We start from the raw sequence: 21,648 nt of genomic DNA on the forward strand, positions 1-21,648 counted from the left end.
ACATTATACTGCAATGTTGCGTATTACGAGGAGGCTTACTTTGCCATGTAGCTAAAATTAGGGTTCTGATATCACATCTCGATCGCCAGCTAAAGACATGCATTTTGCAACCAGCGGAAGACTTGGTGCCCATTTTCGCCTGGAGTTGTTATGTGTTACACTGCAATTATATGATGTTTTAACTGTCAATTACCTATGCAAATCACTATATACGTGTTAATATAGAAGTACTTTCTCCGGTTCCCACTTCAAAATACCGACGCTAGTTATTATATCAACAACACTGGCACCCTTGTTAAACCTTTCGATTAACATCTTCCTGCTCAATAGCAGTGGGTATTTCACCGCTGAAAGCCTGTGACTTTGCATTACCATCTCTGGTAACATCCGCAGAATCTCCGTCAAAGATAACAGCGATTTCCTCCAAGGCTTTCCCCTTGGTCTCAAGGAACCAGCCATATGCGATGAAGCTTTCGACGATTAAAACAGCAACATAGACGATGTAGTATCTCCATCCAATGTTCTGTAGGCCAACTGGGTTTACGTATTGATTGACAAAGACAGCACATTTTGTTGCCAGTACGTAAACACCCATTCCTTTGGCACGGATTGAGTATGGAAGAATCTCGACCGAGTACGCAACAGGGAGAGGAGAAAAGGCCATGCAGTAGAAGATTTCGTAGACGAAGATGAGTGCCATAACGGCGACACCAGCAGACTTGGCTTCTGTTTCTGCAAAGCGTGCCGAGGCAATGGTCCATCCTGTGAAGACCAAGAGCATACCGATTGTAGAAATTCGGAAGAGTGGGCGGCGGCCGACACGATCGACGAAAAGGGCGCTGGTCAGAGCGAGTGCCCAGTTCCAGATGTTGATGAGGCCGTTGACAAGAGCTTGAGTTTTCTTATCCGTAATTCCGACCGTGTCCATGACCCGAGACAAATCTAAAGAGTCAAATTGTCAGCTACTTTCCCTTTTGTTAGTGGCAGAAAGAAGGGACTCACAGTAAGAAATGAGTCCGTTGCCAGACCATTGAGACATAAGACCCATACAGGCGACAAGGAACATCCGATATCGGTTACCGCTGGTACTAACCATAGACTTCCAAGTCGTATTACCAGAAACTGCATCGTGTCAGCAATATTATAGCCAGTGATTCGACGAAACACTCACGCTTCTCTTGTTCAATAGCTGCTCGAATTTCTTCATACTCCAACTCTACTAATTCAGTTCTAACGCCTTCTCCATGGTATCGTGTAAGGGCCTCAAGAGCCTCTTCGCCGCGGTCGTTCGAGATGAGCCATCGAGGTGACTCAGGGAGGAACCATACAGTTGACAGTTGAATAATGCTGGGAGCCATCTGTAGAAGGGAAGGGATTCGCCATGACCAGGTGCTTGGAATCACTCGAGTTCCGTAGGTAATCCATGCGGCAGCAATTGCACCGAGAAACCAACTTTAATTGATCAGCTTTGAGTTCAATGAATGGAGCGTCGAGTATTCTTACCAGGTGTTACAGATGGCAGTGACCGTGACTCTATCCCTTGGGTGGGAGAGTTCACTGACCATGCTCGGAGACGCAGTCGTGGCGAACGAGAGCCCGAACCCCAAGATGAACCGACTAATAACAAACATGGCAAAGTTGACACTCTCACACTGAAGAATGGCACCTGCAATCATGATGATACTCCCAACAGTGATTCCCCATCGTCTACCAAATTTATCGGCAACCCAAGGGGCAATGGGCGTGGAGCAAATACTTCCGAGAGCCATAATGGCGCTCATGAGGCCGAGTTGAGAACCTCGCGGGTTGTCGAAGAAATCATCCCAGTACGAGACGGTTTGCAGGGAATTCATCATACTTCCATCGTATCCAGATGTTGCATACGATACAACACAAGCTGGGAAGAGCAGGAAGTAGAGCCGTCGTCGAGCCGCCGACGTGTACCAGGGAGGAGACTCTTTGGAGAGCTCAGAGATTCGCGAGGGTTGAAAGGTTGAGTCTGTGGCTCCCTGCTGGCGGGCCTGCTTTGACAGCAAGTCCTGCCTAGGTGCCGGCAGACGGTTTCGAAGGACGTTCATAGTACTGAAGAAAGACCAAAGGTGATGATGGAAATGACGGTTGAGATGCAGGGGAGAGGTGGAATCATTATAGATAAAGAATCATCTTATATATGTATCGGATATACTTGATGAAAACAGGGAATGGAGTTCTTGTTCTTACCTTTGCATCGGGACAGCCTAAATGGATCTGGTTAGTATACGCGAGCGTGTAGACCACCCACCCCATGATTTCAATAGCGTGACGGCCACCTTTTTGCGGGGTTTATCAGAGTTTCTGGGGAACTCCGCACAGAGATCATGGAGGATTCTTCATTCATCTGTTCATGTAACGGTAAGTTTCCGGGGCGAGCTGTGAAGTCTTTGCGTGAACGGATAATGGACTCGACTCGTCCTTGAATCTTGCGGGGACAACACTAGAAAACGAACCAATCATATATGCTCGGGGGAGCTAAATCTTTTCCCCCCATCATACATGACAAGGGCTTGATTTTCAACGGGTTAGGGGCAGCTAAAAGCTTGCCCCGAAATCTTTTGATTGGACAAACTACCATACAAGGTGTATAGGGGCATCTAAATCCCTCCCCCGAAACTGTGGTGTCATGACCACTTTTTTCCTTACTCGGAAACACACATCCACTGTTTCCTCATGCGACAACATTATTGGCATGATGATACAAAATCAAGAGTGGAACTGTTCCGGGAGTAGGTCTTGTCATAGACTATTTAGAAGAAGACGACCATCATGCCCGATCTCTAGTTTCTTGCATTGCCCTTGTATTCTAATTCCAAACACTAAGAAATAAAGAATCCAAGACCATGAATACTGGAATTCTCAAGACCGACAATGAGCGTATTGTCGACGCCAACGGCGACGCCGTTTTACTGCGAGGCGTAAGTCGTCATGGCCTTACTCGAACCATGCCCTGCAACGACAATTGCTAACCTCCAATTCGCAGACTGCGTTAGGTGGATGGATGCTCATGGAGAATTTCATGAACGGTTTCCCCGGACGAGAACATCAGATCCGAGCCGCCCTTCTCAAAGTACTTGGCCAAGAAAAGCACGACTTCTTTTTCGACAAGTTCCTAGAGTATTTCTTTGCCGAGAAAGATGCTGAATTTCTTGCTTCCCTCAAATTCAATTGTCTCCGTCTATGTCTCAACTACAGACATTTTGAGGATGACATGAACCCCTTTGTCATCAAAGAAGAGGGCTTCAAGCACGTGGATAGAGTCATCAATCTCGTAAGTCTTCATGTAACCATCTTATTCCAGTATCCATGACTAATTTTTCATGACCAGTGCGCCAAATATGGCATCTATACCATTCTCGATCTCCACGCGCTTCCTGGTGGCCAAAACCAGGACTGGCACTGCGACAACCCTACCGGATACGCTGCTTTCTGGGACCACAAGCACTTCCAAGATCGAGCGATCAACCTTTGGGAGCATATCGCACGACGGTACAAAGGCAATCCGTGGGTTGCTGGCTATAACCCTATGAATGAGCCTGCTGACTCCGAATGGACGCGTCTACTGGCGTTCTATGATCGCATCGTGCCAGCAATCAGGGCCATTGATCCTGATCACATTCTCTTCCTGGAGGGCAACACGTAAGAATACTCCTCAAGCCCAGTCTAATCACCACATACTAACGAACACTTCGATGCAGCTTCAGCATGGACTTTACTGGATTCGACAAGGTCTGGGAAAATTCCGTATATGCAATTCACGATTACTGCGGCTTCGGATTCCCCAACCGCATCGGCCGATTCCAGGGTACCAAGGAACAAGAAAGTTACATTCGGAGGATGTACGACCGAAAGGTCGAATTTATGAAGAAGCACAACGTACCTATCTGGAATGGTAGGTCATCTTACCGCACTCTCTTCTTGGTCTTTGCTAACCATCTTCAGGTGAATTTGGACCCATTTACGAACGAAAAGAATACAACCCGGATTGGGAGGTACAGAACGAAGAACGATACGATATGCTTGACCGTCAAATGGCTATCTACACTTCGGAAAGCATTGGTAAGTCGCCCAGCCTTGGTTACAACGGACATTGACTCACATCTCCTTAGCTTGGTCAATTTGGGCATACAAAGACGTCAACGTCATGGGCATGACCTATGTTTCTCCAGACTCGCCATGGCTAAAGCTACTAGGGCCAATGATCAAGAAGAAGCGTGATCTCGCGGTGGATTCTTGGGCTTATGACGATACACACCTCCAAGATGGTCTTTTCGGTCCGTTGCACAAGTGGTTTGAAGACAACGTCCCAGCACAATATTCCAAGAAGTACCCTTGGCAATGGCGTATGCACATGCATGTATTCCGCGGTATTCGTGGAATCACAATGGCTGAGTACATGATCCCTGAGTGGGCAGATTACTTCAAGGATAAGTCATTTGACGAGTTGGATGAGCTTGCGGCAAGCTGGAAATATGAGAACTGCATGCAGAGAGGCAGACTGAACGAGCTGCTGAAACAGTATGCTCCAATGGCAGCAGATGATGAACATCTGGAAGGTAAGGTCATTGAGTCGGAGCAGACCTTAAACGACGGTTCAATCTCTAAAGAGCAATCTGTTTCTGGAGTCGGCATCTTTGAGTTATCGCCTGAAGAAAAGGCTAAAGCTGAGCTCAAGAAGCAACAGCTACAACAAGCTCAAGCTGTACCTGCTGCAGCATAAACTGTCTCGATATTAATTACCAAATATAAGCAAATAATCATATGAAATTTCATTGTTCGTAGAGAGCAACCTTGAGTGCAAAGTGCCTACCCAAAGTGTGCGAGATTATCACAAGATGAACCCTTATTCTCTATGCCAATGCATCCATTGCGACTCTGGTGCTACGACAATATCGAGACCCGATCGTCCAGAAACATTAGTTTAAATTCTACACTACTATCCATCTAGTTAGCCAAGTTTACTATTTCCTAATTCCGATCTTTCGTTATTGATCTCATAGTTCCAAGGAAGTGTCTCTTCTCGATATTCTTGCTCGTCGAGCTACTTCAAGGTTTTCCAATACTTTAATATGCCACTTAAACTGAGTCACGCTTTGGCTGAATTGCAAGAGGTTTTTCTTTCCAGTCGCAATACCTTCTTCAACGTCTGCAGGTAGAAGATCATTTAGAACTGGAAGTGTCGTTGCTATCATCAAGATGATTGTCATGGTAAACGTCCTGGGAAAAAAGATTATTGTCAGCGATCGTCAGAGCGGAATCACTTTCTAGACTTACACCATGCCAGTCGGAAATAAACAGGTCAAGGCATTGGCTGTTTCCACGTCGAATACGTTTATGAAGCCCATGCACCCATCCAAACAAGACTTGGATTTCTTTAGGACAGCGTCCTTGCAAGGGTGCGTCTCGAAATTATCCATATTTAGAACGATGAATTCGATAAATGGGCGGTGAATGATGTACTGTCCTGCGTAGTATCTTCCCTTGAGTCTCAGAATGTTCCACGAGTTGTTTCCTGTCGGTAGATTTTGGATGCGTGCAGTTGGGGACTGGAGACTTGCAGGAGATCCTGAATCGGTTCCTGTCATAGGGACGTCTTGTGAGGAAGCGGTCAAGAGAAATTTGGGCAGGTTGCGATAGATGGCCGAATGATGTGACCAAAGATCCTCTGAGATCCTGAGAAGCCAACTTGCATAATTCGATTGTCTTGTCCTGAATTGTTCTTTGTCATCATAAACCACGCTGTTGACGGTGTTCAGGAAGCGTCTGATGGCAGAGTTTGTTGTTATCTGGAAGGCTACCAGTTCTTCCTGACTTCGGGTTGAACGCATTTCAGACGACTCTGGTGCTGAAGGGGAGATGGGATTGTTCTCTGTTGTGAAATCCGGATATGGGATTTTGTTCTCAAATCTTGCTATACCAGAGGGGGAGACAACTGATATCTCGGATATGAAATCACATTCGTAGATAAAGGAGATCCAGTAAAGTCGCCGAAATGCGTCCGGGATGGTCTCATTCTTTGCGTACGATCGAGCCATACTCTCACACTTGACAGCAGTAGCATGTGCCCAGTGGAAAGCTTCGGCTACTTGACCGCACGCACCCATGAATATGCTATAGAAGGGGTTAATATATTTTCTCAAAACTGAGATAGCAACCTACCTTGCTAGCATGCTGCTTTGCGCGGCGGCGAGGGACATGTCAGTCGAGATGTATCCTAGCACAAGCTTCGCTTTTCCCCAAAGATGGTGCATTAGTTGGCCCTGTTTCTTGATAGTATTGTCGGGATCTGATGAAGCTTGATGGCTTCTACCTTGCCCGTCCAGGTGGATATTCGATTGGCCGCTATAATTCAGTAGGGAGAGGCAAAGAAGGACGAGAAGTAGTCCATAATGAGGCATATCAACGATACTAGCCCCTTCGTCACCATAGACCTCTCTGTCTGCTACAGCTTCGAAAATCTCAGTCATGTCGCTTTTCAGTAAGAGCGGAAAGAAAATGTTGACATCGGCAAAGTAAAGGTGGACCAATTCACGAAGTCGGAAGACTGCGTTATTCACCGGAACATAGAATGATTCTGTTTTCTTGTCGAACAGTTTCCATGAGATAGGTGGATGTGACGTTGTAGAAGGATGAGAATTATTTGGTCGATGGTGAAAAAAGACATCGGTTGCATCACCGTAGGGTTGGATGTCATGCCCGTCTTCACTCGTCTCTGATAGAAGCTCTTGTACGAGTGGCCACGAGAAGACATGGTTTGCATTTGCCGTATGTGACAGGGGTATCTGAACTTCGAATACGGGTTCTTGTGCCATGTCATGCAACATGTCTGACTGTCTTTCAATTGGCTCGGCCGAGCCTGGCTGGTCCATACCCGGAACCCGAGCCTCTACAGGGTTGTTTCGGGCTGGCGAAGATGAGGTAGAAAGGATACGGTCTTCAAGAAGTTGCATCCGCTCTAGGAGAACTTGAGTATTGTAATCGATTTTTGGTTGCCTTGCATCGCGATAGACACAATCAACGTTCTGCATGGTGCAAAGCCCACATTTAGGCTGGGCAGCATCGCAACGAGTCTTGCGCATACGACAGTTGACGCATGCTTGTATGACCCGCCGACGGTTGGGAAACGAGCTGTATGACATGTTTTTTAATGTGAAGAGATCTGGGGATTCAAAGTACAAAACGTTACGAGTCTGAACATGGAGTGGCGTGGATTTTAAGTAGTCTGGGTGGTGAAGCGTGGCAAAGTCCCAATCAAGTCTAGCAGGCCATATCAATAATTGCTGAATGTGTTGACAACAATGTTGACTTCGCTGCAACTTATTGTAGTTTACCCATGATATGAAGAATAATCCATCTCTGTCCATGGACTATTTTACATGGTCCCGACTCTTTGGCATAAGTAAAATAGATTACTATACGGTTGATCTCATCATTCTAATTCGTTACTCCACCACTAACCGAGATGTACTGTCCTGTGATCCATCGTGCTTTCTCAGACACCAGCAAAAGCACAGCATCAGCAATATCCTCTGGTGTGCCAGCCCTATCAGCAGCTCTTGTAATATCGATAGAAGGCTTCTGGAATTCTTTATAAGGATTCGAGTCTGTGGTGACTGGCCCAGGAGCTACAGAGTTGACGGTGATCTTCTTACTTCGCCCCCACTAAACACACTCATCATTAGCCTTGCAATACGGCTGGTCTTTGGGATCGACTTACTTCTTTGGCCCACGACCATGTCAAACTGTCAATGGCAGCTTTAGATGCACCATAGATTGGAATGCTATCATCTCCCATCTTGGATGCTATAGAGCTGATGTTGACAATTCGGCCGCCTGGTGGCATCACAGGCACAACAGCTTGGGCGACAAAGATTGGCCCTTTGACGTTGACGTCGAACGTCTGCGTTATATCGCTGTGGTTGACTGTCAATGTCTCCCCAAACACGCCTACTCCCGCGTTGTTGACTATCAATCGGAGTCAGTGTCACCATTGTAGGAATTGCAATAGCAACTAACCTAAGATATCGATACGATCAGCATCAAAGCCTTTCAGAGTCTCGTTGACCAAGTACTGAGCTCCCTGTGGGATTTCGATTGATCCTTGGATCACGATGGCTTTACCTCCGTCTGCTTTGATTCTGTCGGCCACTGCATGAGCTCGCTGTGTCACAGAGTCATTAACATAGTGGATTGTAACAGCTGCTCCGTTTCTCGCCAAGGCGATAGCGATACCAGCACCAATGCCATTTTCTCTGCCGGAGCCGGTGACTATAGCGATTTTGCATTGAAGAGAGAGTGTATCGATAGCCATGATGCCTGCTCATTAGTAGAAGATGTTGAGTGATATCAGTCAGAATACTGCAGGAATGTTGATCTTATATTCACATATCTATTTGTCCGACGTCCTACCTTTACGGAGATTACATAAAGGAAAGCTACCACCTACTTCCTAATTAGGAAACAGGTGGCCCCCTGGTGTTGTCAAGACCCATATCCACCTGATAATACTTCCAAGCATCAAGATTGGATACGATGTCTCGAGTAGGATGATTTTCAAACTATACTGGAATAGGAAACAGGTGTCCCTGTCTCTGCGAACGTGTTGAGCCTATGATCCACTGAGCTGCCAGACTATTCCCATCTTACTGCCACTCAGCCCAGAGTTATGTCGACTTTATTGGCTTCTGCCACCTTTTCCCACTCTTCCTCTAGTACAAAACCAGAGGACTTCCTGTAAGCCACCCCATCCTTCCATTCGATCCAAAGTACATGATAGCAGTCTTGCTTATCCATCTTGGCATCGTTCCACGTTTCCATCCACGGAATAGGGTTCTGCTTTAGTATCCTTGGAACATCACATTCTTCCATCTGTAGATTATTCAAGGATTCTGTCACTATTTTTTCGTCTTCCGATTCTGACTCGGTCTCAATCTCATTTTCCATAGAGTTATAGGCGCCGTAGCAACTCAGAACGACCGTCCAGCCTTTGGCAATCGCTATAAGCTCGACCCGTGTTTCTTGCTGGAACAATTTTCCATCGTCTTCGTCATGGAGAAGCAATGCTCCCACTACAATGCCACTCTGACCTTTGAGTAGGTGAAACTTTTGATCCACGTTACTTGCAATAATATCTTGAGTGACTGTGAGATATGCGCGAAATGTTTGGCACCATAGGTACTGAAACCCGCTGTGCAGCCCGGCTTGTGACTCGTCTGATTTATCTAAGTTCAAAGGTACGGGATACCATCGCGCCGTCGATACCGGAGTACCACCAAGAGAACAATGGTATATATGGTGCGGTATCTCCTTTGGCATCGACTCAGGCTCTATAGAATAATCATCTTGGACTCGCATTTTGTTGTAGTCAATTTCTGGAGGCTTGAATTCTTCGCATCGCCATACTTCATTCATCGATCCAGCAGGTGCATTTCTACACTGGCTCCATTGAGAATGGATGGGTTGTTTTTGGGATGATCCAGGATACTCCATAGCGTACCAATCGGTGACAGCTTCGGTGAAACCCATTTCGCCGAGAATATTTATTTCACCTTCGCCATCGTCGGGAAACTGTATTTGCCCTTCCCAACCCATCCACGACCAGCTAGGCAGTCCATTACCTAGCGGATCCCCGATATATCGTGCCGAGACTGTTCTTCTTCGGACACAACCGCTCGGTTTCCAGCATAGCGATATATCAAAAAATAGTTCGGGGTGGCCGTATACCAGACCGTGAGGAAATATACGGTTTAGATATGTGTTATATCCCGAGAAGGCATTATACACATCTTCTCCGAAGCGCAAAGTCTTCCAGTTGAATCCTCCGACAAGGTCGCTTAGACGATCTAAACTCGGCACTTTCAAAAAGGCTTCATGTCCAATGTAACCTTCAGTCGGTTTCTTCTGTATTCTTTCATGTTCTGGGTTATAGAGGTGGTCCTCGGTCCACTCGGCGTGATTACACTGCCAAGTGGCCTGTCCGTTTTCGAAAATTAGTCGTCTTTTGGAAAAGTGGTGTTCTTGAGAAGTCCACATGCGATGGTGATACATGAGCCCTTTCGTGCCATCTTTACCGCTCCATTCCCTCGGCCAGTAGACAAGTCTCTCCCCTTGAGCAAGTGGCTCGACCCTTTGGTCAATGACTCTCGGCTTTGAGATTCCTCGTAAGCCTCTCAGACCATACTCTGCATCTTCACCATCAGCAGCGATGATGGTAAGGAACGAAGTCGCATAGATAAGATGCATGGCTGCTAGGTCACGCTGTAGGCTTATATCGTCGTCTTGTGGAACGCACAAACTGTCAACCCACAACCACCTGACACCCATAGCTCTTGTAAGTTCAATAGCGCCCAGGATGGTTGCAGGTAGCTGCATGGCAATACTTTTGGATCTTAACGCGCCCGGTTTTTGAAGTTCTTCGAGATTAGATTTCGTAACACGAAGATTCTTGCTTTCCCCCCAAGTATACGATAAGGTAATAAACCTGGGTCTTGCCTCCTGGCACTCTGCGATACAGCCTTGGATTACATCGATCAGGAGTCCAGGTTTGAAAGGCGGAACATCCCCAACAGTCTCGTTACACCTCTCTCCGTGGATTTGGATGCACCGGGAGGGCCATTCTTTGACGAGATTTATGTCGATCCAGCTCTCATCCAGAATCCGAACAGTCCCGGGATGCTCAGGTATCTCAGGTCGAAACACCAACTCAGAAGAGTGAGTTATATTCCAATTTGGACAATCGTTTCTTCGGTAGGAAACACCGAAAAAACCCTGGGGATGTCGCGCCCACCTATGGAAAAGGAGATCATGCGTTTCGTAACAAGGAACAGGGCCGTTTACAAAGTCTTTATCTCTGAGCCAAGTTGTATGCGGACATTTGACTTCGAGGAGGAGGGCAATTTTTCCCAATCTGATGACTTGAACATCCTCATTTTCTTTCCCTAGATATGCAGGGCCATGGAAGACTTGGAGGATTTTCGAGCACATGTCGCACTCAGTGGCAGGAATAGGCTGTTCGTCATCTTGAGTGTTTTTGACGTTTTTGACTGCGACAAACTCGGCAGGTGACGACATGGCTTCGGACATTCTCCCGATGCTTCATTGATGACTGGTGTATTCGTTCCATGGATAACATTACGAGGCAATTTTGGGAGTCATAATTAAAGTGAGAATTAATCCGGCACTGCCCCCTCTCACGGCTGAATCTTGCAGGGATTAGATTACGTAGGAGTTTTTATTGAATAAGCGAACATAAATAAATCAATTAATTCTACTTGCTACTTGAAGTCTAGACAATACAAGAAACAGATATTTATAGTAAACAATTATATGTTCAATCTTGTAGATATGTCTCCAGGCCAAGCCAATCGCTGGTTGCATCCATGATTGAGACTAAGATACCAAGCCACATAATAAGACTCCGAGAAGTGTCCGGGCTACATATAACAACGCTCGTTTAGCCTCAAATTGTCAAGAAGCATTTTACCAATTACATTTTCCTCACTAAAACTTTACCCAACATGACGCGAGATATCCTCATTGTGGGCGCAACAGGTCAACAGGGAAAGGCCACCATTAATGCCCTGTTCAATACCCTCGATCAATCTCCTCAACACAATACCCGCATTCTAGCATTGACAAGATCCATTTCATCACCCAAATCCCAAGCCCTTGTCTCAAAATACCCCAGTATCGTCCTTGTTGAAGGCAACACGCAAACACCAAAACCAATTTTCGAAAAGTTTCCTTCCATCGCGTCCATATTTATCGTCACGGTCCCGCCCGACGATGAGGCGCAGGCTATCCCGCTCATTGTAGAAGCTACTTCCGAGGCCTCACAAGTAGATCACATTGTCTTCTCAAGCGTTGATCGAGGAGGTGATGAAGCCAGCTGGTCCCATCCAACAGAGATTCCTCATTTCGCCGCCAAACATCGCATTGAGCATAGACTACGAGAATTATGTGAACAGACTGGAAAGCGATGGACTATTCTCAGACCGACTGGGTTCATGGATAGCTACAACCCGGGCTTCTTCGGTAAGATGATGGCTTCGCTATGGGCAGAGGGCATGCCCAAGGACAGGAAGATGCAATTAATCAGCACCCATGACATTGGTCTCTTTGCAGCGAAAGGACTTTTAGATCCAGACAGTTGGGCTGGAAAGGCACTTGCTCTGGCAGGTGATGATCTGTGCTTTTCAGATGTTGAACGAATGTTTAGAGAAGTGGTTGGAGAAGAACTTCCACAAACGTACAAGGCAGTGTCTTGGCCGATTTTGTGGTTAGTAAAGGATGCATCTCAAAGTTTTGAGTGGTTTAGGACGGCTGGATGGAAGGCAGACATAAATGAACTTCGACGGAAAGAACCTGGTTTACAGGACTTCAAGACTTGGCTAAGAGAGTCCAGTGCATGGAAATTGCAAGATAGCTTGCAAAGATGAATGATTTATTGTAGCAGATCGTTTACTCGCTTGTGTGCTCATAATGCCTAAAAGACCGAATATGCCTATGATAATTCCAGACAAGTGCTTATGCAAAGAAAAATACTGAACCATTATATACTGATACTCAAAACATTACTCGGAGGGCTTGCGTCCGTAGACATAACGCACTTTCATGTACGTATGGATCTTGGGGTTTCTGATGGCCTTTCGGATGCTTAGAAGAAACATTTGGTATTCGTCTTTTGGCCACTGAAGCACATCTTGCCACATCATAAGAGTGTAACCTTGAACCATATGTTAGGGTACTTAGATCATGTGAACAGGGGGGCTCATTAACTTACCTTCAATGTCATTTTCCAAGCAAGCCCGAACAAACTTTCCGACTTCTCTAAGTTTGGGGTCCTTGGGCCAGTCACCAACGGGAAGCTGATGTTGCCTCATTAGTAAAATTATAGCGGTAGGACAGAACTCGACACATACTTTGTAGTCAATAGTGTGGATCTCCTCAAAACCAGCGTCTTTGAATCCCTGGACCTGCATATCGTTTACAAAGAAGGGAGTGTTGAGCACCTTTCCACCCTCCTCAAAGAGCTTCTTATACATCTTCAAGTTGGGCTCCAGGTCAATACTTCCGTCGTCACAACGGAACTCAACATCAGCCTCGGCAGATTGGACCCAGCCTCCAGGTATAACGCAGCGGTAAGCTTCCTTAAAGAGAGCGGACCAGTCTTTGACGGCGCCAAAGAGATAGCGGATATGGATGAAGTCGAACTCATTAAGCTCCCAAGTCCAGTTCATTACTGCATCGTCGATTTCAAAACGCACATTCGGGGGTACCCACTCAGGTTGGCAGGGAGAGAGATCGGTACCGACGATTTCAACGGTGGGATAACGGTCGGCAAACTCACTACATCTTGGTAAGTACAGTTGTTGGGACAAGTTGCAGACAGACTCACATCGCCCAGATACCTAAAGAAAAATGTCAATAGCAGCTCATCAAAGGGCTATAAAATGACTTACCAGTTCCAGTACCGACATCAAGCACTTTCTATTGCAGCGCATCTGTGTTAGAGGTACTCGATGCGTCGTCGCGACGGTGAAGTAGACTTACTTTCAACTTCTCCGCATCGAAAGGAGGAAGATACAACTGATCATCCAACAGGATCATCAAATAGTGATGACTATGTAGATATTAGAGGCTATACACAGGTCGTACTGAGACAGTATACTCACGTTAAGTCGACAGACTCCAACTGCTGATCATCGTTTGGTAGAAAGTAGTTTGTAGTAAACTTATCACTATGATATGTACGACCCTGGCTACGGCGGTACTCAAGAATACTTGCCGATACTGAAGCAGTTGAGCTCTCACTGTACATCCCATATAAGTAAGTTGAAAGACTTGTCGAAACGTGGCTTGCAAGGGTATTACTAACGCATCTGAACCCAGTGCCGAATCAGCATCATCATCGTCAGCCGCATTCTAACAGTATTTATGATTAGCCAATGATCCAATTTCAGTGTCATTTAATTCATCAACTTACATGTTCATCATCTGCAACAATAAAGTCATTCTGCGTGATCAGTGGCGTTTCAGGTGAGACATCACGTCTCGGCACGGCAGACTCCGAAGAGGGGCTGACAGAAGCCGTAGGTGCAGGTGCAGCAGGTGTGTCCGACATGTTTGTTTGCTATATGTATGTACCGTATGTATAGAAGTTCTGTCGTGAACCAACAGTCAGCCTCCTTTTGATGCAAGGGGGAAGATCAGTTCAAAATTGAGGGGAAGAAAATGGGTCTTTACACGTGATAGCCATGATTAGATTATCGGCTAAAGTGACAATTCCAACGGTTTATTCACTGATATTGGTCCATATCCTCGGCAAGTCCACTAATTAGCGAAATATGGTTAATTCATCCTCGTTAGCGTGGTGCTGAAGAAGTTCACTTAGAGCCTATCGTTTCTATATTTTCGAGCAAAAGACAAGCAAAGGTTCGTGGATTACGATAGACGGTGTCAGATATTTTACTAGTTAAATTTGTATCTATTTTCGTAAGGTCATGCACATAATATCATTTCTACTTTTTGTTCTGTTATATCCCTCACTGCAAAGAACTCAACCACTTGGACAAATCCTTCGTTCCATCTGCAGTCCTAAACTTCTGTCCATCATCCCACGGCGCCACCTCAGCTGGTCTAACGATATGCGCCAGCTGCAGATGCGCAACCGCCATAGTTGAGTTGGAAGCGATTCTCACGCCCGAGCTCAATGACACACTCGTCAGCAAATCAATCTCGTGTTTTCGCACCGTATCCGTGGAAGTGTCCTTCTCTTGGTCAAAGATGGCCAGCCAGTGTCCAGTGCGACGCAGCTGCGAGCGAATCTCCTGCTCTTCCTCGTACACAGCATCCTCGAGAGTGTTGGCGCTAAAGGCTGATGAAGATTCCTGAATGCCTCGGATCTTGCAGAACCATTCTACCTTGGAGCCTTGGACTTCTACGCCAAAGACCAGTGTGGCGATGAAGACGGATGCGCGACGGTCGTTCTTCTTGATGCTTTGCATGCCTTGAATGGCGAGGACACAGCCGTAGTGACCTGATTGATCCCACTGTTGCATGCTGATAGTACTTGAGTCGAGGCGTGGGGATGAGTTGATGCTATCGTAGGGAATTGTGCCACTGTCGAGAGTGACGAGGATTTCGTATGTGCCGTGACCGTGGAAGTCGGGTTGGATAGAGGCACGTTCGCGACTACCAGCGATATACATCTGTTCCTCGCGCAGCTTGGTGGAGGTTGTCAATATAGGCACGGGGCAGGGTGGTGTGCAGTTACGAGTACAGCGGTCCTTTCCGGGTAGTCTGTTCAGAAGAAGTGCGACTTGCTGGTTCTCGTTTCCCCTTCGGGCGTTAAGAAGTACGAGCCATTGCTCGACGGTCTCGGTGATGGTGTTCATGATGGGAAGCTTGATGGAAAGGCCAGCGTTGGTCATGGTGTAGGTCTTTGCATCGTGGACAGGCCACTCGGTGTATATGCTTGAGTCAAGGAAGGTCCTGGGAGATGGAGACAGAATGCTGGCCCAGTCGTGTGGCACGTAACGCTCGTCCCAGTTCCAGCAAAACAGTGTTTGATCGTTGGAAACACGGATGATCTCTTCTTGCAGTCGGATAAAGGCTCTCATTCCCTCGCCATAAACAATTTGCATGTTGATGTCAAAGATGCCCAACATACAATAGGCAATATCCTCTGTTCGCTCGGTCTCTCGGTTGGCCAACCATGACATACGCTCTCCGATACTGGCCTTGTAAAAGGTGCAGTCGAGATATTGCTGATCAATCTTGGTGACGAAAGAGATAGTGTTGGCAAGAGTTTTCCTTGTGCCGATGGTGGTCCAGTCCTGGGCAAAGAAAACTACACTAGTCGGTGCCAGAAGTTCGGGCAAAGTCCATCCTCTGGTGAACCACCTTGACTTTCTAAAATTCTCCATGGGATCAAAAGCACCGGTATCGAGAGGCGGCACATCGGAGAGGTAGACGTAACAGACTTGGGCATTCTTGTACCAGGTGAACATGGCGTTTAAGGCCTCAGACACCTCTGAAGAACTGCTCTTGTCGATGCAGTTGGTGTCGCACCATAGGTACATGTGACCATCTCTGCGAGCCTGTTCACAGACTCTGCGAATCTTTTGGTGACCCTTCTTGAGCTTCATGAGCTCCAGGTTGCCCTGCCAGTCTTGGAACGTGGCCTCGTCAGGACCCCATGTGTGTGATAAGATTGCATATTCTGGTGGCTGGCCGTAGAATTCCTCTAGCTGGAAGGTTTTGGTATGAAGGAGACGCATATTGTTGATGAATGATGGTCGGCAGATGTGATTGAGTGATTATCAAAAGCAAAGAGATATTGACTTGTGAAATATAAGTCTAGAAGCTGGCGTAAGTGACCCATATCTGGCGGTGAAGCCCCACCGAGAAGTGGCATCCCTCTGATGTGGCATGCATATTCTGGAGGTAACAGGATAGTCTGTGCTTGTTGGCAGTTTTGAATTGAAGGGATTTGTTGTCATGAGTCATGGGGTGAGTTGTGAGATGATTTGGTGTAATTGATGCCCAAGACATAGGTAGTGGTCCATGTGTTGTACCACGGAGGGGTTTGGGAGCATCTCAGGTGCTTGGTCTTGGGAGACGGAGTTATCGCAAGACAAGGGATACCATGTCTTTCCCTTGTATTGTTCGATAAAGTGGTTGCGTGATCTACCACTAACGGTGTCTCGCATGTAGGATGTCGGGATGTGGTTGTTTTCGGGTACCTGACCAGGAGCTGAATGATCTACTGCACACGACGGGGTGTATATTATAGTATTTGCTTATTCCAGAAGAGGAAAGAATGCACTTGTTATCGATAGTATGCATCTCATGCAATACAGGTATGCAGACTGTCTGTTGTTGTTGCTCATCAAGCCAAGCCTGCCACAAACCAAATTAAGCCATGTCAGCCCAGCCGCTGTTAGGCTTGCATGCGCTGTGAGACTGCAACTTGATCGCTGTATAGTAATCAATCATGCCATGACCCATGCCAACGGTTATTTCTTAATTCGGTTCTACATGTTATTCCTCATTTTTGTCGTATCCTTTCAACTTCAATTATATCCGAAAGCCTCAAGATCATTTTGTGTTTACAATTAATACCCCTCACACAACAAAATGAGTCTCGATCTCGATCTCGATCGCCATAAATTATGACGCTATTTTTTGTCAGCAGAAATTCTCTCGATCGATTTAACGAGTCACGTCTTTCAGTAGTGACAGGCCCCCAGTTCCTTTCTCTTCCATCTCCGCTCTATCCAGCTTTGTTCTCTCTGCTCTTCCTTGTCCGTTTTGTATCCGTCTTTAATCATCCTGTGGCATTTTGATTATACGAACAATCATGAAATGAAACGACAATACTTTTCCTAAATTACCAACTAATATTATTAGTCACCATTTCTTCCACTCATTTTAACCGCCGCCGATCACTAAATGCATTTCTTCCCAACAGCTGACTCAACGCTCCTCTCCTCCACCGTCGATCACAATGACCTCCCTCCTCGCCCCAAGGCCGTCGGTCCCATTTTCGATGCAAACAACTTCAAAACCCCCGTAGAGCCTTGGGACCTCGACCTCGAGACCAACCTGTACCCTCCCAAGGAGCACCCTTTCGCGTCATCCGCCATACCCGCTGAGCCGTCATGTCCTTCATCCCGATATCTACGAACGCGATTAGCCAAGAATGAACGATTGAGATTGTCCATGCTATGGTACTACACAAGAGACCTCGACCAACATCCTGAACTCCTAGCCGGTCTGCAGGAGAAGGCCTGTCTTGCACAGGAAAACTCTGGGTGGGAGTATGCTGTCGTTGGACTCCTCGACGCCAATGTCTACATTCGCTTGGCAACGGTTGGTCTCCAACTCGCTATCCTTCCTCGAGGGGAGACTCTTTGTGCACACACGGTGACACAACCTCCGGGCGTACGAACACTCGTCAAAATATGACATCACATTCGAGCATATGCTGAACTCTTTTTTTCTGCCTACTTAGAATGTCTTTCTCCTCCCCAACATGCTCGAGGATTGGAGATTTCGCGAATCTCCCTATGTCGAATACGGCGGCCTTACAGCGTATGCGGGCGTCCCACTTCGAATCCAACACGAATCCGGCGAGTCGGTAGGCCTCGGTTCGCTTTGTGTCGCATCGGCTACAAGCCAACCCCCGTTGTCGAAGCACCAACAGCTCGCGCTCGCTCGTCTCGGCGATTGGATTGTTGCCGACATAGTACAATGCACACGAGCCCGACGCCAACGAGAACGACGCCGGCTTACAGATCTCATTACAACACTGCTGAGAGAACCCGAAGGCGACGATGTCCAAGAACCGATCCTGCGAATACTTCGAGAAGCATATCCAGATGAATCCGTTACTTTGCAATCAACCGGCACCGATTCATTCGACACCAACGTTCCATACGCGGCAGCAGATCCGAAGCATGGATTATGGGAGGACGACGAATACATCGATAACTTTATCGCGACATCGAATTGCAACGAGCCGCCTAAAGACAGGGTCGTTCGCTTCATCTCTGCACAATGCGAGTCCAAGCTCGGTCCATCCGTCCTCGTCGTGGCAACGAAAAACTTCCGACGAATATTCGACGATGTAGACTCTGGGTTCGTGCAGGCATGCGCTACAATGCTCACGCAACGATGGCAGAAACGCCTCCTGTCCGAAGTCATGCGCGCCAAAGAAAAGTTCCTCCGTGGTGTATCTCACCAACTCCGAACGCCCATCCACGGCATTCTCGGCGCCGCTGAACTGCTCACTGAGCATCTCAAGGCGTTGGCATTGCCTGGAAGCTCAAAACTGCCACCAAATATCGAGGAATTGATGAAGCCACTTGCTGAGCTGGGCAAGTCGTCTGTCTATCTGGATACCATCTCAACTGCAGGCCGCGAACTCATGTCGACTGTCAACAGCATGATTACGCTCAATCGATGGGCCGACATCGCTTCCGCCGAGCGTAAATATGCCACGCACAGCATTCAAGAACTCGAAGACGTATTAGTCAAGGGTTCGTCGGATGTCACCCTTCGAGGCACGAGCACACGAGCACCCATCTTCTTCCACCACGATCTGCCCCTCGGAGGCCAAAGTCTACACATCGATCTCGAACTTTTCCACGACAGTGTCCTGCCTCTGATCGTCAACGCCATACAAAATACATTTGAAGGTGTGATCACGGTCACGATATCCTACACACAAGATACCAAAACGCTCGTGGTTGATGTCCAAGACACGGGATGCGGCATAGATGAAAATGACCAAGGCCGCATCTTCCAACTGTACGAGAAGGTGGGCGAACACTCGACGGGCCCTGGCTTGGGCTTGACGCTGGCTTCCAAGTTCTCGGCTTTGCTTCATGGCTCGGTTGAGCTGGTCTCGTCTGTAATTGATCGCGGGTCTCATTTCAGGTGCACATTTGGTGGCATCCGTCCTATAATGTCACCCACGCCGTCTCTTACGATGGCTTCTCAACTTAGGCATTTACCACTGAGTTTCCATCACTTGACGTCAGACTTCCCCGAGAAACACCTCAATTCGCACATATCGAAGTACCTCACCTGCAATGGTTTCGTTCAGTCAAACGACTCGACCGATTGTCTAATTGTCATGGATTACATTCGTGATCCGGATCAGCGACGGAATTATCACACCATGTTGCCGGAAGGCCAAGTTGCAATCTGCCCCGTCCCGGATTTAGAAGACATAGAGACTTCCCAATCAACGCCAGGTATTGTCTTTGTCAAAGGGCCCTTTTGCACCTCGTCGCTTGATGACGCCCTTAAAAAAGCTGACGAGTTGTACGCGACGGCGCGCATGTCAATAACAAACCCTCTTCCCTCGGCGTCGCCTTCTCTTACAAAAGACGGCCAGGGCATTTTACCTGGTCGGCCATCACCAAGAGGCTGCAGCTCTATAGACGAAGGCTATGGCTCCAACACCACTCCCTCCAACAACGGCTCACCGCCGCCACAAGCTCCAATTGAAGGGCCACCCTTAACCTCCGGTGACTCACTCCCAGCAGTAGTCGGGGCTGAAAAGACGACACCTCTTGATCTCCCCATCCGAACCCTCCCAAACACCTCCAAGCCCATGACCCTCCTTGTCGACGACAACGCCGTCAACCTCCGCATCCTCGAAATGTACTGCAAAAAACGTGGCCTCCCTTACCGCAGCGCCATAGACGGACAGCAAGCGGTCGACCTGGTTATTCAACAACAATCCTCCTCATCAGATCCTCCCTTCGACCTCATCCTGATGGATCTCCAAATGCCAATTTGTGACGGAATTAGCGCTACTCAACAAATCCGCTCGCTGGAGAAGAAGGGCAACAAAACGTCGGTGCTGTTCATCGTTACTGGGCAGGATAGCCAGAAGGACCGCGAAGCGGCGAGTGCGGCGGGGGCGGATAACTATCTGGTGAAGCCGGTTGGAATCAAGATGTTGGACGGGAGTCTTAAAAGGTACTTTCCTGACTTAATGATATAGATTGAATTGGTTCGGCGGAGATTCGGATCAGGAGTTTTGAGTGAACGAACCTTGTATGAACGTTCTCTGGGGGCGTTTTCATGGCAGTAACGATTTGGTGTTTAGCATATAATTGAACAGGGATTTAGCTTTAGTGCTTTAGAGTATAAAAATAAATAACATGAATCACGTTTAAAAAGCATGAACTGATCTACTAATTTCGTTTCTTCAGCTTCAGGCAGTTGGCCTCAATCACAGTCTGAGGCTGATATAGTGCTAAAGAAGTACATAAACTGCCAGTTTAGACCACTGAAGCGCTTCGTTTCGCTAATGAGCCTGCTTTCCCAATTGCGCCAACATTACTGGCTAACAGAAGGGAGTTTGTGCTTATATGCAAGCGGCGGTATTGCTTTCATTATGAGAACCTTGGATGTTTACATCATAATAAAAAATAGAGCCTGCCTCCTTGCGAATCATTATGCAAGAGGACAATCAAAGTATGGCGCGTGCTCTGGTAATCGCCGATCTGTCCAACGTTGTTGCCTACAGCATGTTTGACATGGACTATGAAGGTAGCTACATGCCGTGTCCAGAAGATGACTTTGATGAGTTCGGCGAAATTCAGCAAGAGAACAAGGAGGATATGGAGGCAATGAGTAAGAAGGACTCTCTCGAGATGCAGAATACCCTCAAAGCTATGAGGTGTTGAAAGCTCACCAGGGAAAGTGAATGGGCACGAGAGATGATGATGGATTTGGTGATTTGGTTTCTGGGAAGCGCGAGTATGAGCGCTTACCTTGCAAGGACGAGAGGAGCAGCACAGGAAGCACGGGAAACAATTCACCTCGTCTTCGATAAACAATTCATACTGATTGTTGTGGGAGGATAATACTGAGCTGCAGAAGAGTTAGATGAACACAGATGTCCTGTCTAAACGATAGTAATTAGGCAAAGCCAACCAAGAAGGCAATTCATCACGAAGTGTATATGGAAGTTCTTTCCGGCTTTGCCTCTCTATAATGAGGCCAATCTCCTCCTGGCATTAGCACCTAATTGGTCAAAACGTAAAGTTCGGCGCGCCATTAGCTAGCGAAAAAGACACTAAAATAAGGTTA

General features: G+C 47.2%; 8 protein-coding genes across 8 annotated transcripts; 3 read left to right on the top strand and 5 right to left on the bottom strand.

Annotated features, from left to right (window-relative positions):
* Nucleotides 1-183: 183 nt before the first annotated feature.
* EDB82DRAFT_507011 (general substrate transporter) lies at nucleotides 184-2,430 on the bottom strand. Its single transcript, XM_025727713.2, has 4 exons — nucleotides 1,504-2,430; nucleotides 1,172-1,452; nucleotides 1,003-1,122; nucleotides 184-942 (listed from the first exon to the last, which is right to left on the bottom strand). The coding sequence occupies exons 1-4, from the start codon at nucleotides 2,076-2,078 to the stop codon at nucleotides 296-298; spliced, it is 1,623 nt and encodes a 540-aa protein (XP_025582152.1). The 5' UTR covers nucleotides 2,079-2,430; the 3' UTR covers nucleotides 184-295.
* A 256-nt stretch (nucleotides 2,431-2,686) lies between these two features.
* On the top strand, nucleotides 2,687-4,753 carry EDB82DRAFT_558665 (glycoside hydrolase superfamily; the record flags this gene model as incomplete). The annotated part of the gene is made up of 6 exons (XM_025727714.2): nucleotides 2,687-2,951; nucleotides 3,017-3,304; nucleotides 3,362-3,672; nucleotides 3,732-3,925; nucleotides 3,976-4,092; nucleotides 4,143-4,753. The coding sequence occupies exons 1-6, from the start codon at nucleotides 2,877-2,879 to the stop codon at nucleotides 4,751-4,753; spliced, it is 1,596 nt and encodes a 531-aa protein (XP_025582153.2). The 5' UTR covers nucleotides 2,687-2,876.
* A 274-nt stretch (nucleotides 4,754-5,027) lies between these two features.
* On the bottom strand, nucleotides 5,028-8,350 carry EDB82DRAFT_464487 (uncharacterized protein; the record flags this gene model as incomplete). Its single annotated transcript, XM_065607892.1, has 6 exons — nucleotides 8,050-8,350; nucleotides 7,751-7,998; nucleotides 7,485-7,695; nucleotides 6,193-7,192; nucleotides 5,308-6,144; nucleotides 5,028-5,250 (listed from the first exon to the last, which is right to left on the bottom strand). The coding sequence occupies exons 1-6, from the start codon at nucleotides 8,342-8,344 to the stop codon at nucleotides 5,028-5,030; spliced, it is 2,814 nt and encodes a 937-aa protein (XP_065464016.1). The 5' UTR covers nucleotides 8,345-8,350.
* Nucleotides 8,351-8,448: 98 nt separating this feature from the next.
* Nucleotides 8,449-11,199, bottom strand: EDB82DRAFT_507017 (heterokaryon incompatibility protein-domain-containing protein). The gene has a single exon (XM_025727716.2). The coding sequence runs from the start codon at nucleotides 11,113-11,115 to the stop codon at nucleotides 8,686-8,688; it is 2,430 nt and encodes an 809-aa protein (XP_025582155.2). The 5' UTR covers nucleotides 11,116-11,199; the 3' UTR covers nucleotides 8,449-8,685.
* A 316-nt stretch (nucleotides 11,200-11,515) lies between these two features.
* On the top strand, nucleotides 11,516-12,470 carry EDB82DRAFT_538827 (uncharacterized protein; the record flags this gene model as incomplete). The annotated part of the gene is made up of 1 exon (XM_025727717.2): nucleotides 11,516-12,470. The coding sequence occupies exon 1, from the start codon at nucleotides 11,550-11,552 to the stop codon at nucleotides 12,468-12,470; it is 921 nt and encodes a 306-aa protein (XP_025582156.2). The 5' UTR covers nucleotides 11,516-11,549.
* Nucleotides 12,440-14,228, bottom strand: EDB82DRAFT_507020 (S-adenosyl-L-methionine-dependent methyltransferase). Its single transcript, XM_025727718.2, has 9 exons — nucleotides 14,018-14,228; nucleotides 13,910-13,956; nucleotides 13,707-13,844; nucleotides 13,585-13,654; nucleotides 13,494-13,521; nucleotides 13,430-13,442; nucleotides 12,954-13,380; nucleotides 12,815-12,899; nucleotides 12,440-12,757 (listed from the first exon to the last, which is right to left on the bottom strand). The coding sequence occupies exons 1-9, from the start codon at nucleotides 14,153-14,155 to the stop codon at nucleotides 12,606-12,608; spliced, it is 1,098 nt and encodes a 365-aa protein (XP_025582157.2). The 5' UTR covers nucleotides 14,156-14,228; the 3' UTR covers nucleotides 12,440-12,605.
* Nucleotides 14,229-14,576: 348 nt separating this feature from the next.
* Nucleotides 14,577-16,313, bottom strand: EDB82DRAFT_477792 (heterokaryon incompatibility protein-domain-containing protein; the record flags this gene model as incomplete). Its single annotated transcript, XM_025727719.1, has 1 exon — nucleotides 14,577-16,313. One exon carries the CDS (start codon nucleotides 16,311-16,313, stop codon nucleotides 14,577-14,579), a length of 1,737 nt encoding a protein of 578 aa, XP_025582158.1.
* A 1,174-nt stretch (nucleotides 16,314-17,487) lies between these two features.
* On the top strand, nucleotides 17,488-21,242 carry EDB82DRAFT_527160 (uncharacterized protein; the record flags this gene model as incomplete). The annotated part of the gene is made up of 3 exons (XM_025727720.2): nucleotides 17,488-17,979; nucleotides 18,050-20,459; nucleotides 20,989-21,242. 3 exons carry the CDS (start codon nucleotides 17,488-17,490, stop codon nucleotides 21,240-21,242), a joined length of 3,156 nt encoding a protein of 1,051 aa, XP_025582159.2.
* Between the last annotated feature and the right edge of the window lie 406 nt (nucleotides 21,243-21,648).

Source organism: Fusarium venenatum (assembly GCF_020744135.1).
Source record: "Fusarium venenatum strain MPI-CAGE-CH-0201 chromosome Unknown EDB82scaffold_3, whole genome shotgun sequence".
NCBI lineage: Eukaryota > Fungi > Ascomycota > Sordariomycetes > Hypocreales > Nectriaceae > Fusarium > Fusarium venenatum.